The sequence below is a fragment of the Capra hircus genome, chromosome 2 (genome assembly GCF_001704415.2).
Source record: "Capra hircus breed San Clemente chromosome 2, ASM170441v1, whole genome shotgun sequence".
Taxonomy (NCBI): domain Eukaryota; kingdom Metazoa; phylum Chordata; class Mammalia; order Artiodactyla; family Bovidae; genus Capra; species Capra hircus.
Genome location: NC_030809.1, coordinates 41,536,806 through 41,553,793, shown reverse-complemented (window position 1 = coordinate 41,553,793; position 16,988 = coordinate 41,536,806). Strand labels below are relative to the sequence as shown.

At 37.8% G+C, this 16,988-nt stretch overlaps 1 protein-coding gene across 3 annotated transcripts in view; it reads right to left on the bottom strand.

The window, feature by feature from the left end:
- Positions 1-16,988, bottom strand: part of INO80D (INO80 complex subunit D) — a 59,457-nt gene that overhangs the window by 3,542 nt on the left and 38,927 nt on the right. For all 3 annotated transcript variants that reach the window (XM_018060489.1, XM_018060495.1, XM_018060483.1), the window contains 5 exons: positions 14,468-14,692; positions 10,586-10,695; positions 8,707-8,840; positions 1,857-2,074; positions 974-1,131 (listed from right to left, as the gene is read on the bottom strand). In XM_018060489.1, the coding sequence (XP_017915978.1) occupies positions 974-1,131; positions 1,857-2,074; positions 8,707-8,840; positions 10,586-10,695; positions 14,468-14,692 (845 nt within the window). The remainder of the gene's footprint in view (positions 1-973; positions 1,132-1,856; positions 2,075-8,706; positions 8,841-10,585; positions 10,696-14,467; positions 14,693-16,988) is intronic.

The window sequence follows — 16,988 nt, the reverse complement described above, 5'->3', positions numbered from 1 at the left end:
AGCTCACTTCGTTGGTTACCTTTTCCCACGTTTGTGCGTTACTCTCTGCTCTTCCCCTCTCACGTCTCCCATTTCTAAGGAATTTTCATAAAATGGAAGCCACACTGATTTCCTTTCCAGTATCAAAAATCTACTGTTAGGAACTGGAGTAATCTCTATAAAAATATCCAGTTTTTAATGGTGAAGGAAACATTCTCAGAGTAGAAAAGATTTCCCTTGAAAGCACTAAACAATTGGTGGGGTTAAGCAAACTTTGTTGTGGAAAAGTGCACTTCAACTGAAGTACCAGGTGGGGTATCAAAATGAAGACAAGTTCTGAAAAGTTCAATAAACTCAAGTTTAAAATGTCTTTATTCAAAAACAAACTAAAGTAGGGACATTCCCTGGCGGTCCAGTGATTAGGACTCAGCGCTTTCACTGCCATGACCCCTGGTCAAGGGACTAAGATCCCATAAGCCATGCAATGTAGTCAAAAAGAAAAGGTTAGAAAATAAACTAAAATTACTGATTTTTGGGCTTCCTTTGTGGCTCAGTTCAATGCAGGAGACCCAGGTTCAATCCCTGGGTCGGAAAGATCCCTTGAAGAAGGGAATGGCAATACACTTCAGTATTCTTGCCTGGAGAAATCCATAGACAGAGAAGCCTGGTGGGCTACAGTCCAGGGGGTTGCAAGAGTTGGACTCAATTTAGTGACTAAACCACCACCACCACCACCACCACCACTACTCATTTTAAAGGAATAAAGTTATAAACCTAGCTATCAAACCTACTGATTTACTAAGCCTAATTTATCATTTTTTAAAAAGTGTATGCCTTCTAAAGAAAATAAAATAGCTTCAGGCACTTTATATTTTCTGTCCATGTTACATGTGAGGAGGAATACTTTGAACGTATTTTTTAAAAACTATTTCCCTCTTTTTAGAGAAAATTCATTTGAAAAACGAGTTTTCTTGAGTCAAAATACTGACCATACCTTCAAAAAAATCGAAATCTTGTAAGTCATCAGGTAGCCGCGGAAGGACGTCAGAGAAGTCCTCCTGGTTCAATTCCAAGTCGTGTGGAATGTCAGTGATCTCATTGGCAATGTCATCCGGCAACTCATCAGCGCTCAGCTCCGGTGTGGACGGGCTCCTGGGGAAGATGACACGGTTGGCCCACCATTCCCACTTTACCTTTGCACCAAGTCACCAGAAGCAGAAATGGAAAACCCTAACTCAAAATAATCTCCTCGCCTACTTTAAGATCTGAAACCAGAACGGCAGACCTCCCCATATGCAGTCACATATTTCTACAATTTTTCACCCATGTATTAAGAGAAGGAAACCAGTTTGAGATACTATTTTTACTGCAAATTAGTAAAGTGAATTGCAATTTGGTGTACTAGCAGAACAAATTACAATCTGGTCTATCAAGTGTGTCTTACTATTTTCTGGTAGAATTTTCAATCTGGCCAAAATAATTAAAAAAAGAAAAAGATAAAACTGAAATTTGCAGCTGAAACAGAAGCATCATTCATCGGGTCAAAATGCTTTCCCCTGTCAAAATTAATAATGCATCACATTTCTGATGGAATGTTTCTGTTGGAACATATATGCAATTTCTGTTGAAACAGAAAAATCTGAGAATAGACAATTAAATTCCCAATATCAGCATCTGCTCTCTTGGGTTTTAATCAAAAACTTTACTTACAGATCTAAACCTGTCAAGTATCTGGTAAAAATCCTACTGGAAACTACAGAGTCTAGGCTGATACACCACAGGGTGCCTTTAGCCTACTTCCAACAGGAAAGGAAGCCGATGTTCTGAGAACAATCAGAACACGTAAAGGAGACGTGAGTCTTGGCGCAGTCACTGACCGCATGTGGGAGGCCTCCACTGGCAGTGAGACGCTGGTGGGCATGCTGAGGTTCCCCTGGGGGACTGCAGGGGGGATGGGCTTCTGGGGTCGACGAGGTCCACGCCTTCTCTTCTTCTTGTGTTTTTTGGTAAGTGCAGGAGGCTTGGTTTTTTTCCTGGGTTTCCTCTGCTGCTGGTGCTGAACTTTACGGGAGCTATCTCCTCTCAAGAAATTATCCTTTGGAATGAATAAATGGGTATTTTTCAACTCAGATTATTCAGGAAAAAGCAAACCGCTATCTGAAAAAAACACTTATATCTCTCATTATTTTATATAGTGCCCCAAACTATGTATAACAATAATTAAATGAATATGAAATTCATTTTAAAATTTAATTCACATCAATTCAATATATAAAGAAAGCTCATTCCACACTTAAAAAGGCACTGTCACAGGTGCTGTGGTATAAAAGAACCGAACAAAACTTGATTTGCACTCCAGAGGAACTTACTTGGAAGCCCGTGGGAAAAACATGAATACGAGTATACATAAATACTATAGGAAAAACTAGGCAATGATGATATAAATACCATCTAAGGGTATGCAAATGGAAAATTCATTATTTGTAGTTATGTGGGATTAAAGGATAAATAGGACTTTCAGTTGTTGGGAAAGGGGGAAGACCACTCTAAGCTAAAGGAAATAGCACAAATGAGACAAAAAGGACAGCAAATAACTGGGGATGGCCTATTGCTTGAGGATATGATGGAGGGTCAAATATAAAAATCAGCTGTGAGGAAGTCGGGCACCAGATCCTGTATGACTCTGAATACTCTGCTCAGAATTTTAAATTTTATTTTGTAGGCAATCAGGAATGATTTTTGATGACAGCAAATGTTTTAAAAGGATTAACTCGACTTCCCTGATGGTACAGTGGATAAAAACCCGCCTGCCAATTCTGGGGACGTTGGTTCGATCCCTGTTCTGGGAAGATCCCACATGCTGTGGAGCACAGCTAAGCCTGTGTGCCACGACTACCGACCCGCACTCTAGAACCTGCGATGTAACTACCGAAGCCCATGTCTTAGAGCCTGTGCACCACAACATGAGTGCACCCCTGCTCTCTACAACAAGAGAAAGGCTGTGTGTGGCAACGAAGACCCAGTGCAGCCAAAAAGTAACAGGGATAATAATAAAAGGATTAACTAATCTGCCAGTAGCACTGTAAATGAATAAAGAGAAGAGGCAAGTGAGTGAAGGCAAAAATTCCAATCAGAGGGTGATTTCAACAGGTATCAGAAGATAAACGGCTGAGGGCAAAGTGAGCAAGAACAGAAAAGCAAGGGCCTGCTGAGAGAGAATTCTCAACATGTGACAGCTGCGTGGATGTGGTGAGGATGAGGAGAATATAAAACTCTCAAGTGTTTCTTGAGTTTCTAGTCGAGATGATTGTTAGGTGAGGATGCCGTTCGTGGGATACCGAACACAGCAGAATAAACAGAATCAGAGTTAAGGAATTCAGCTGGGCTCACACACAGCTTGAGGTGTGAAGATGGCAGGGAGTGAGGGCAGGAGAAAATTGTATCTGGTGCACAGGATGCAAGAAAGGGATGGAGGTGTAGACTCGGAAGTTGCGACACAGTGGAAGTCCTTCAAATAATTCACATGGTAAAGAGAGAAGACAATGGGGAGACAGCTTTATAAAACTGCTGCAGTTAAGTGAGGAGGGAAAGGAAAAAGAACCAGCAAAAACAAGCAGCTTGCACTATAACTAGCTTTCTTCAGCTAGTAGCCTTAAATCTAAATACGGTATTTCATCAATTCCCAGATGCACATTTCACTATCACTACAGTGGGGGAGCATTTTACAATAATGGCATATTATTATCTCTGTCAGCCAGGTCATTATAGTTGCTGCTGCCTACATGTTTGAAGTTGGTCGTAGCTCTCTGTACTCTCCTTGTTTGAACTGAGGTTCGTGCATTGTTGGTTTTACAATGTAGAGGAAAAACATGGGTATGCAGAAAGGCACAGAAAGCAGCAAGGTAGAAAACTGTTATTAGCGAAGCAAATAGTCATTATTAAAGAACTGACCACAATCCCCACCTCTACCTTTTTTTTTTTTTTTTTCGCAAAGCAACAACCAAATGAGAAAGGAAAATAATCACAAAGAGAACAAAGCTGTGTTACAGCACATGTTACATACTGCCTTTCACACATCAAGAATTAGCTGAAATCAGGAGTGAAATAGAAGATAAAAATATTTAAGTCTAAGTCTAAAAAAGCTATTTTGATAAGTATAAAATAAAAAATTTAAGTGATAAATGCACTGTGCAACATTTTTTCCATCTGGGTGGTATATATAATAATTGTGGTTTTTATGATTGATTTCACCTTTGAGTTGATGAATTCAGTAATAACTTTTATAACCAAATACATTAAAAGATCTGAAGACTAATAAGTATCAGTAGCAACAAACATACCAAGAAAGAATAAAATTAAGCATAAATCCAAGAAATCTAAAAGAAGGTTAATCCCAGCCAAACACCTGAATCCAAACACAATTGCAAACTCAAAAGTTGCAAACAAATTTAGAAAACAACAGAAGACAGGCTGCTTTCCAGCCTCTGTAATTCCTTTCGGTTCAACACTTGATGTCTGCATTTTTTATGCCCACTATGCAGTGAATAAGCAGCCGCCAGTCCCCACCAGGAGCTGGCATGCACTCTAGGATCTCCCTCTAGCACCAGCGTGGGTCTTGAATATGAGGAAGTCAGAGCGCTCTAGTTAGAAATACACAAGCCCTACTAGTTCTGGTTCTAGGCTTCTTCCTTACTCTTCTATGCTTATGCTGTGTATCCTGACAACACTCCACATAGAATTGCCTGTGACCGAGGCCCCGCCTGGCTCTTGCTATCCCCTTACTTGGCTCCTCCAGAAAGCCCAGCACCCATGTCCTAGAAGCATTCCTTTACTTACGCAACTCACAAACACTGTTCGCAAATACTGTTCATGAACACTGTTCACTCCCAGCGTTCTCAACTGTCCCCTTCTATTAATATTTCTCTGCAGGACAACAACCCATTTAATAACTTACCCTCTGTTCTATGAGTTCATTCCTGTTGAATACCATGTTCTGTCTGCCAGCCTGGACCTCGTACAGCTTGAGTCGCTTCTACCAATGGCTGTCCTATCCAGCGGCTGAGTCTAATCCAGAATCTCCCCCAACCCCACAAGCCATGTGCCTACCAATAATTTATTCAACAATTACTTATGGAGTATCTTTGCTCCAAGCACTGCAGATACAGCAATGAACAACGTTCCTGCCTTTGTGAAGTTTACATTCTAGTAGGGGGATTCAGAAAATAAACAAATTAATACAACATGAGGTAAATACAAATGTTAGGAAGGAAAACAGGTAGAGTATGAAGATTCCCTGGTAGCCCAGTGGCAAAGAACCTGCCTGACAATGCAGGAGACTTGGGTTCGATCCCTGGTTTGGGAGGATCCCCTGGTGAAGGAAATGGCAATCTATTCCAATATTCTTGCCTGGGCTTCCCTGATAGCTCAGTTGGTAAAGAATCTGCCTGCAATGCAGGAGACCCCAGTTCAATTCCTGGGTCGGGAAGATCCACTGGAGAAGGGGTAGGCTACCCACTCCAGTGTTCTTGAGCTTCCCCTATGACTCAGCTGGTAAAGAATCCACCTGCAATGCAGGAGACCTGGGTTCAATCCCCGGTTGGGAAGAATCCCTGGAGAAGGGAAAGGCTACCCACTCCATGACTGAGGGACTTTCACTTTCTTTCACTCATTCTTGCCTGAGAAATCCCATGGACAGAGGAGCCTGGTGGGCTATAGTCCATGAGGTCACAAAAGAGTCAGACACGATTTAGTGACTGAACAACAACAAATGAGAATAAAAAGTGGCAGAGTAGAGGGGAGGTGGAAATGAACGGACATTTGATCAGAAACCTGAATGATATGAAGGAGTGAGACATGGAGAATTTGGGGAAAGAACATTCCAGGAAAAGACAAAAACAAGTACAAAGCCCCTGAGATGGGAGCGTGCTGTGCTGTGCTGTGCTGTGCTGAGTTGCTCAGTCATGTCTGACTCTTTGAGACCCCCCTGGACTGTAGCCTGCCAGGCTCTTCTGCCATGGCAAAAGGAGGCATGAAGACTGGAGTGGGTTGCCATGTGCTTCTCGAGATGGAGGCATACGTAAAGCGTTTAAGAAAGAGCAAGAAGGCCAGTGTTGCTGGAGCTCTAGAGGTGAGGAGAGGGTGTAAGATGAAGCTGGAGAGGTTGCTAGGGCCAGATGAGGAAGTGCCTCACAGGCACGATTAAGAATTTTGAACTGGATTCTAGATGCGATGTGAAGCCAATGGAAGGTTTTGAGCAGGGAACTAAAACAATCAGATCTATATTCTGAAAGGCCTGCTCTAAAGGCTACATACTGAACGATTCCATTTATAAGACACTGGAAAATGTAAACAGAGACAGAAGTAGATCAGTGAGGATAAAAAAGGGCTGACTACAGAAGGCAGCACTAGTGACTTTTGAGGGGGTGATGAACTCTTGTGTATCTTGATTGTGGTGTGTTTATGCAACTGTATGCACTGTCAACATTCACAGAACTGCACAATGAAAAGAGAGAACTTTATTATATGTAATTCAAAGACAGTGGGACCCATGTACACGGTCTACACCGACTGATATGCAAGCAGCACATGTGGGTGCAGGAGGCATGGCACGAGGAAGGGAGCCTAATTACGAGACTTTTACAATAATGTAGGGAAAAATGATGGTGTATAGTTGGAAAGTAGAGCCATGAGATTAGCATGGTTTTTACCATTGAGATTCTCTCACTGGTGCACTGATGGAATACAAGTGTTGCTATACTCTCTTATGTAATTTTTCACTTAAAAATAGCTCAAACCAGTGTCAGATTCTACAACTGCCTCCAGAAAGAAAACCATTTGTATCATTTGTATCACTGTAAAAACTTTGCATTGAAAAGGTACCTTTTAAAAACCTGATTAATATAATTTTAAAAACTGATTTAAAAACCTGATTAATATAATTTTAAAAACTGATTTTAAAAACCTGATTAATATAATTTTATTTACACTATATTTTTATTACATAATAAATATTATTTTATGACTAAGTTTATTATACTAATTTAACCTTATGTTTGCCCAGCTGAATTTGTCTAAATAGAATATTTAACCAGCTGAAAAGAATGAACTGCTTTCAATTTCTTTAGAAGTATTCACATAATTGTTATACTGATCAACTCACTGAATCAATAAAAGCAGATCCTGAAGTATAGACCCCCGCTTTTTAACAATATTTTCCTAGTCTTATTAGAAGTATGCTAGAATGGTGATCATTTACTTCAGTGGTTTGAAAGCTACAGAGCCTGTGTTACCAAGGGTCCATGAGACCACAAATGAAGGTCCCCAAAAGTGCTTCAAAAAACATATGAAAGTCATTCTTTAACCATGATAAAGCCTCAATGAGCTAACAAAAATGTCTTTATTTTAAATGTTAAAATAATTACTCAACATTTGTATGCATAATTTTAGTATAGAACATTTCAAAATATATGGTCAATAACGTAAATCTAAAAACCAAAAGACATTCAGGAAGAAGCAGCCAGTAAACTTAATATATGACAGCTGAGGTCTAAAAAGAATGAGGTCTAAAAAATTCTCGATATGCACTTAGCTAGTGGCCATGCCAAGACCACAGTGTTACAATATGAAGTCCTGTGCAGCAGCCACTGGGTGACCCTGTCGCAGCCCTGCAAACTGAAATATGTTCATAGCAAGTAAAGGCTGTCTTACTCAGCACACAGGCACATAGCACAATACTTTGCAAACAGCAGAACTCAGGAGTGGTCTCATGGGGAACTGCCTTTATCTTAAGTGATTATATAATTCAGACAGTTCACTGATTCAGACTTGTCTCTCCTCTCAATTATTCTGCATTAATTAGGGCTTATGCTACCAGCACTAACTAAAGCAATAATTAAATTCAATGGGATTATAATAGGGTTTGGCTTTTGGCTGAAATTTTACCAGATAAGCAAGACATTCACAGAGTTATATACAAGTAAAGCAAAAACCTAGAGAAATGAGGCAAGAAAGATCTTGGAAACTCTGCTTAAGTATAAGAAAATGTATCTTAAGAAGTATAGAACTAAAACTTTTTTATTTTTTTTGCGTTTGGTATTTCAATAAGTAGATATATTTATCCTCTATTTTTTTTTTTTTAGTTCTAAAAAATAAAAATTAAAAAAAAAATAAAAAGATATGTAAAAATACTAAGGTAAAAAAAAAAAAAGAAGTATAGACTAAGGTATAGATAATAAGCAAAATGACCATATCTAAGTAACTACTAAATATTTTCTAGTTTCTTTTGTAATGAGGGTATAAAATTAATCAATAGTTTATTATCAACATTTTTTTTAGTGAAATAGAACAGACTACAAAATATGAGGTACTAAAAGAGCTTCACAAAAACTTGTTTCAGTGATATATACACACACATCGTTCGTTCCAAGTCACAAAATATTTCCTACTGTGGATAGCTATCAAACCATTTAAAGCCTCAAACTATTATATATAAGATGGATAAACAACAAGGTCCTACGGTATAGCACAGGGAACTATATTCAATATCTTGTGATAAACCATAATGAAAAAGAATGTATATACATGTATAACGGAGTCACTTTACTACAGAGAAAAAAAAATCAACACATCATCACGTCAAATATATTTCAATAAAATGTTTAAAATAACAATATGAAAAAAAAAAAAACCTTGAAAGCCTATGTTGCAGAAAATAAAATCTGAACTTACCATTTTTTTGGCATGTTCTTCACACAGAGGTGTCTGGTGTGTAATGTCAAAGACGGGCACAGAACACTGCTGTCCATCTGCAAACTTGGCTGTGCAACTTGAGAAGAGTTGCTGAGAGCGGTTTAAAAGGATATCTGGGGTTTTTTTAAGTTAAGAATAAAATACACTGAAACAATTTAATTTTTCAATTTCTATATAAAATGTATTTCTTCAGTTACTTGTGCTTAGTAATCATAAATTTTGTTTTCTACGAAAGCTAAAGAGCCAACCCAACTACTATTACAGAAAATGGTAACAGTTGAATCTATCATCTTCAGTTATCAGAAGATACTTCTAAAGGAGTCTATATTGCTAATGAGCTCCTAACATGAGTCTCGCTTATGACCATTCTGATTTCTGTTATTTAGAGAAGCAAGGTCATTTCCTTCCTAACATACTAACTCCTAAAAGTTACACTATGATGGTTTAAACAACAACAAAACTTTCTTTTAAGGAAAATTTCTGCCTAAGATGCTAATCAAGAATAAACAGTTAAAGATTTAATTACAAAAAAACTCATCTATCCATATTTGAATTTTTCACTTCACATTTCCAATACCAAACTCAAACTTCTAACTTATAAAAAATTACTTTAAAATTAAACCTGTACTATTAAAAGTGGAACATCAGCTTTTTGTCATCATCATTTTTAAGCATTAATACTTTTGGCCACTATATATTTCCACAGATATACTTTATATCTATTAAGGGAATATCTTTCATTTATTCCTTTATGCTTTTACAATTAAACATACAGGAAAAAAACCTTTACTGCATAGAAACTGTTGCTGAAAAAGCTGTGAAAATACAATACCAAGAGAAAGGAAGGAAAAACTCAGAAAGATAGTAAAGAAAAGTAATTGCTACTATATTAATTTTTAAAATCCTACTCAACTTTAAATGTTTAATAGAAGTGAAAGTAATAAGATTTCATGATCATCCTGAAGTTCCTTAACATAGGTTTTCCTCATGTATATTCTGTCTTATGATACCGTCTTTCCTAGTTAATGATGTTTGTTATCTTTCATACATTTCAGATCAGCAATGTATTCAATAAAAAGAGCAAATTAATCCCACAATTAAAAAAAAAAACACAAAAAACTGTAAAACTGTTTAACCTTCTTGGAAGACTAAAGACACGGTTGTTGAATAATGGGGTTTGATTTTCCTGTCAATGAGTGTCATGGTTATCTCTTACAAACTACCTACAACTACTGGAAGGACCAGAATCCTATTTTTAAAAAAATTTTATTTAAATGACAGCCACTGGAAGAACCTACTACTTGCTGTCCATTTTGCTCATTTTGATATAATTGCTGAATACAGAATTATAATGACATAAGCAGAAAAACGGAGAAGGCAATGGCACCCCACTCCAGTACTCTTGCCTGGAAAATCCCATGGATGGAGGAGCCTGGTTGGCTGCAGTCCATGGGGTTGCTAAGAGTCGGACACAACTGTGCGACTTCACTTTCACTTTTCACTTTCATGCATTGGAGAAGGAAATGGCAACCCACTCCAGTGTTCTTGCCTGGAGAATCCCAGGGATGGGGAGCCTGGTGGGCTGCCATCTATGGGGTCACACAGAGTCGGACACGACTGAAGCGACTTAGCAGCAGCAGCAGCAACAAGCAGAAAAAAAAAAAAGCTATTCAGTTTTTGGGCAAAACAAATGCAAGAAACTTTGAGTAAACACCAAGAAAATCAGAAGTAATATAAAAACTATTTTAAATACTAAACAGCTATGATTTCAAAAATCATTCACTTGACTTAAGAATGAAATATATCACCCAACGAGTTAGTACTTTCCAATGTGCCCTCAGGTTAGTTAGGAGGATACGTTGGAAGCAATGTCTGGTGAACGGAAGGGCTTTGTTGGTGCACTGTTCGCCCTTCACGGTCCCACTGCACGCTGCAGCTTCCATCTCCTTCAACGTGGTCCGACTTATGCTAAGGAATGAAAAACATAAGAATTTTTTAAAATACTTTAAGAATCTAGGGCAATTATTCCATAATGTTACTATTTTATAACATTCACACTTTTAACTACCTAGATTCATTAATTAATATGCAAGTATGAATTATAATGACCAGTTCTAATATTTCCCCAACTGACAAAACAAACAATTACATTATAATTTGACCTCAGCTATGTCTATCTATTTTGGGGTTTTGTTTGGCTTTTTAAAAAGTGATATTTTGGTTTCTTTTACTTCACAAGGAAGCAGTAGAAAATAGTGAAGACCACAAGACTAGATCAGACGAGACCTGGTTCTGAATTTTGGCTCTACCTCTTACTGGCTCTGTGATCTGGGGCAAGTTACTTAGCCTTGCTTAAGTCTCAACTTCCTCACCTGTGGAGTGCAGATAAAGAGTCCTCTAGCTGACAGGCAAGCGCCAAAAGACACATCTAAAACACCACATGCAGTATAGAGTATGGTACATGGTAAAGAATCAATGGTTGTCAGTCACCACTATTATCAACGTTGTTAGATTTTGGCCTCAGAAAGCTTCTGAACAATACATCTGCAAAATAATGAACCTAATACATGAGGAATGGGATGCCGGAACAGAAAGCTAACCAATGAAGAATCTCCTTTCCACCCCTGTCTCAATTTGCCAGCTTCCACTTGCTCTATTAATTAATATATGTTCATTTTATTAGTTTGTAATCCTTCCATAGTTTCATACAAACATTAAATTTTTAAAAAATTTTAATTCTTGGAAGTATAAAAACTATGCTATCTATGTAATTCTATCAAATGTCATAAACTATTAGGCCTTTACACGTGCCTGAGTATGGAAAAAGAATCTGCTTGGTGCATTGAGTCACCAGTCAGGCATCAAAAATTGAAAAATCTTTTGAATTGTTTGTTTCTAGTATCCTTCTAAGGATTTAAGTGAGATGATATACATTAATTAGAAAAGGTCATATAGAATCTAAGTTACATATAATATTTCTATTACAATTGTAACTTTCATATAGTGAATGCAAAAAGGCGCTGCCTTAGAAGCTGCTTTAATTAAGAGTTCTACTAGGTTTGTCAGGATCACGAGTGAGGAAGTAGGTCATTAAGCTCACAATTTCCAAAAATTGAAGCTTTACTATTTTGGCAGCTAAGCCCAATTTCTCTTGGTCTAGATTTAAATAGAAGGTAGCTCTCTAATTTGAATGGATAACTTTCATTGAACTCTTGAGTAATTTACTCAACCATCTGCCAGGCCTAGTGGTACAACACAGCCCTCACTTACTTTATCCTAAACTTCAAAGTAAACCATTGGCTTCAATTTTAGAATCATCATTATGTTCTAACTCACCAATCTATCTCTTAAAATAAACCCAAAGTCAGGATTTCAATATCCCCATAGAGAATAATCCCAACAAAACAAGGATTTTGATGCTGTTAACATGAAAATATTTACTGTGGGCTTCCAGTTTATATGCTCTACTGGATCCCCTGTTAAAAAAGAAGATTCCACACAAACAATACTATCTTTCTTCAGAATTGTGGGCTATAAGATATTGACACTCAGGTTTATAAATTTTAAGCTATTTCAATGGTTTATTCTACATGCTCACACATAAATGACAAAGTTACTAGATAAAGAATATTTTAATGTTTAGTTTATATCTAAACCATATTTTAAGAATACCTATTAGAAGGCAGCCATTATGGTTTCAATTTCTAAACTATTTAACAGCAACTTTTTAAATGTGTTCTGTGGAACTAGGCCTCTGATAACAAAAATATTAAATACAGAGGAAGTTAGTCAACTGAGTTGATTTTTGAAGACCTTATATGTAATGTAAAGAAGTAAGGAACTAATCACCAAGGAATGATTATGGCACACTGGCATATGTTTATCAGCAATGTAGTGAGCAATAAAGCATTTTATTAATCATGGGGAACATAGATGATATCACATAAATTTGAGATCTGTAATTTGAGTTCATCTTGGTGTCTGTCTTGCAACACATGGTTATCATGAAATTTTCTGAAAAACATCACTAAAGGTGGTTTGGGAGATGATAAGAAGGGGTCGATTCTGCCAGTTAAAAATCATAGCTAAGTACAGCTTCCATACAGATAGCGAATTGTCCCAAACTCACAGTATAGTCTCTTTATACGTCACATCTTTGACAGAGTTGTACAATATATGAGACCCAATATACACAATGATCTACATCTAGATTGCTTCATGATGGACAAAACTAAAATTTCTACTGAAATTATACACTTGAAAGCATATCATAAAAATGTTAGATATCTTTATTTTAAAACGTATATCAAAATGAGTGAGTTCTTTTGACAAATAGAAAACAGACCCTCACTTGTTCAATTCTATTCATTCATTCATCAACACTGGAGATTAAAAACAAAATATACATTGTCCCTGCCCTCGTCTGGTATGACAGAGAGACATTAATATAAGTATAAAATTATACAATGAAGCAGAGTACAGAGCACAAGAGCGTATGTATTAGGAGATCAAACATAGTCAGGGGAATCTGAGAATGCTTCTCTGAGAAAGACAAGTCTCTGACCACGTAAGAAGTAAGTTAAGCCCTAAATACCTTCTAGTGCAGACACTATCTCCATGAGAGGAGGCTGAGAGTTCTAAAAGCGAGAGGAAATACTGCAGGCTGCAGTCACCGTGGAGGTATGTCAGATACCCATACATAGTTTCAAACCACTCCAAATATGCCAAGAAGCAGAAAATTCTTAAGGGCATATTATTTTTTGAGATACTCAACTGGAAAATAGGTTACTTTGTTAAAGCAAATACAATGAAAATCAAAATACACAAAATGAAAATGAAATTTCAAAAAGTATAGTATCGTTATGTAAGGAATATGATCAATAGCTACAAAGCAAAGGTTAATTTTTAGTTTTCAGCTTGTTTTAAACCCCTTTTCCCTCAAATGACTCATGATCGTCCATGAAAAATTAAAATACACAAACTACAAATTTTTTAAAACTTTATCAATAATCTCATCATCTTGAGATAATTCTGGTAATATTTAGGTATATAAACCCCAAAATGTTTTACATATATAACGTTTATTTGCACACACACACATAGAGAAAAAGACTAGAAGGAAAAAGAATAAAAATATTCATAGTGCTTATTCTGTTTTGTGAATGGTGATATTATGGAGATTTTCTGCTATTTTCCATATTTTTCAAACTTTCACAATAAGCAAATATCTTCATTATAAACAGAAGGGATCTTTTCCCCCCCAAAGAAATCCAATGTAATAAAACATTCTGAGTATAATATTTGGGATAATGTATATATTACCAGAAAATGTAATGGAAATGCTCATATAAGAAAAAGCTTATTATTAAAGTCAAAAACATAAAACACCACTTCGGTAGTTAAAAAAAAAAACTAAGTATTACTTTTACAAGAAATTACTTAACAAGAAATGTTTTAAGCATTGTATTTTTTAAAGACAGGTAGCATTCTCAAATTCTCTACTAAAATTCTAATCGAACTCCAGCAAAATTCTAGTAATACTTTTTTTTTTTACGGTCAGCTGTGGCAGGATTAGTTTGCCATCGCTATAGAACTTTGAGCAACAAAACCAAAATACAGGGCTTAAGTACTTCAGGATAATATGTCCACCACTCTCTGTGTCTTGACTATCCTCTCAAAAAATAGAGAAAACAAGACAAGGTGAGTTCTTAGAAAACAGGTGGCTGTGTGGAGCTCTGACCTGGCTCGACTGCGTGTAGCTCTCTGCAGTTCCTGGATCAGCTGGCCAGCACACTCTGGTTCTCTACTAGCCGCCTGCAGCAAGGCCTTCCTCAGTGTGTGCCGGCATTTCTTTTGACGAGATTCTGCCCGCTCCAGGCGGCAGAGGTGCTTATATTTCTGCTGAAAGTAAGTGCAAAGTTGGGTCACCCTGGAGCTCCTACTCTCCGTGTCATCATCATCCGACCTAGAAAGTGCAGGGAGAGAAGCAAAAAACTTGATTACATGGGAGGTGTAGGTTGAGGAAAGGGGGCTGGATGTACAGGGCTGAAACTGGTGGCTCATGAACACACACGATGAAACGAGAGGAACAGAATTCAGTAGAGCAGCTGAAAACGAGTACAGTGTTTTAACACTAAGTGGGCAGTAGAGACAATCCAATGCTCTAAGAGGCTTAAACTTCTTAATCTGTCATAATTGAGACATTCCATTTATCTGTGTCTTCTAAATTTTAAGTGAAGAGGTATCTGGGGGAAGAAAATAATTTCTTTACTTCTATTTACTAGAAAGTCTGAATAAATGACATGAAGGTTATGATGAAACACTCAGCATAATTTCATAAAAGATAGGTCATACCAGAAATGGAGCAGTGAATACATCTAAGAGCTGCCCTTTCAGATGCACTGGTTTTTAACTACCTTCTTTTGCTAAGCACTAAAGGAATTTTGATTGTAGGGATCACAATCATTCTACAGCATTTGTTCAAACTAAGGAAATATCCTAAACATTTCACACCCCAGGGAATTACACAGAGGCTTTTCTGTCTTTGGGTTCCCTAGGTGGTGCAGTGGTAAAGAATCCGCTTGCAAATGCAGGAGACGCCAGCAATGTGGGTTCAATCCCTGGGTCAAGAATATCCACTGGAGGATAGAGGAGTCGGGTGGGCTAGAGTCCATGGGGTTGCAAAGGGTCAGACTCGACTGAGCACTTTTTGTCTCTAGGCTAATACTGATTGACGGGTGGCCCTGGCCGGAGCACTATGTTGAAAAGGATGCTGAGAGCACATCAGGCTCAAAAAGAAACAGTTCAGTGGTTAGTTAGCAATGTCTACCACCAGGGAGAAGGCAATGGCAACCCACTCCAGTACTCTTGCCTGGAAAATCCCATGGATGGAGGAGCCTGGTTGGGTACAATCTATGGGTCACAAAGAGTCGGACACGACTGAGTGACTTCACTTCACTTCACCAACAGGGAAGTTAACAAAGTCATTTTCCTAGGGAACAAATGTGACTTCATTCTTTTTCCTTTTTTACTATTAGGAATAATGCACATAAGACTGGAAAAACCAACCTGTGTTATATATTACCTTCCTTCTCTTATATTATAACATAAACAACACATGCGTGACACTCCAAATGATATCTAGTATCTTACTAATTTGTAGTAAATCCTGCTCGGTTTCTCTTCTCTTCTTGAGTGGTATCACCCCTCTTTCCTTCAAAATAGCTCATAACCAGCTACGCTGTAAACTTCTGTTTAGTATATGTCCTAAGTCATGTTTTCCTCAGCACAGTTTTTACTACAGATATACCAACTGAAGGATCTCACTTCAATCTCTTCCTCTATTTGACATTCAACATTTGCTCTATGTCTGTCATGCTTTGTGAAAAGCTAGGAGCTATTAAAATTTCAATTTCCCAAGACCTACCCTAGATATGCGTGCATGTGTGCTAAGTCATTTCAGTCATGTCCAATTCTTTGCATCCCTATGGACTGTAACCCGCCAGACTCCTCTCTCCATCCATGGGGTTCTCCGAGCAAGAATACTGGAGTGGTTGCTATCCCTCCTCCAGAGGATCTTCTGGACCCAGAGATTAAACCCCTGTCTCTTATGTCTCCTGCACTGGCAGGCGGATTCTTTATCACTAGCGCCACCTGGGAAACCCACCCTAGATCTACTTACCCAGAACTTCCATGGCATAAAACACAGGACTCTTTTAATTGCTCCCTAAGTCTCACAGCAGGTCTCCACTTGAGAGTTCTGGTAGGGCCAGTAAATGCTGTTAGTATGTTTAATGTGAGATAGAAAACAACAAGTAACATAGGAGAGGTACAGATAAAATGCTTTTAATGCCTACTGAAAAGACTCCAGGATGAAAGGCTTTGTAGAGGAGATGACAACAGAACAGAACCTTGAAGAAAAGGTGGAATTTGAAGATGAGAAAAGAAAGAGATCTCACAAGGATAAAGCAAAATGCCAAGAAACAGAGATGGACAGGATGGGGAACAGCAAGGACTGAAGAGCTTAGGTGGGCTAAGGAGCGGGGTATGGAGAGTACTGATGGGTAAGGCCAAACATAAAGGCCAGATTAGAGAATTTAACTTGTATTCCACAGGCAATGAAGAACTCTGTAGATTATTAGGAATACAGCTAACAATAACTGAGCTGTGCATGAGAAAGACTACACATGGGCAGATATAAACGGAGAAAGAGACAGAAGAAAAAAGTAAAGAAGAAGTTATTATAAAACCCCAGGGAAGGG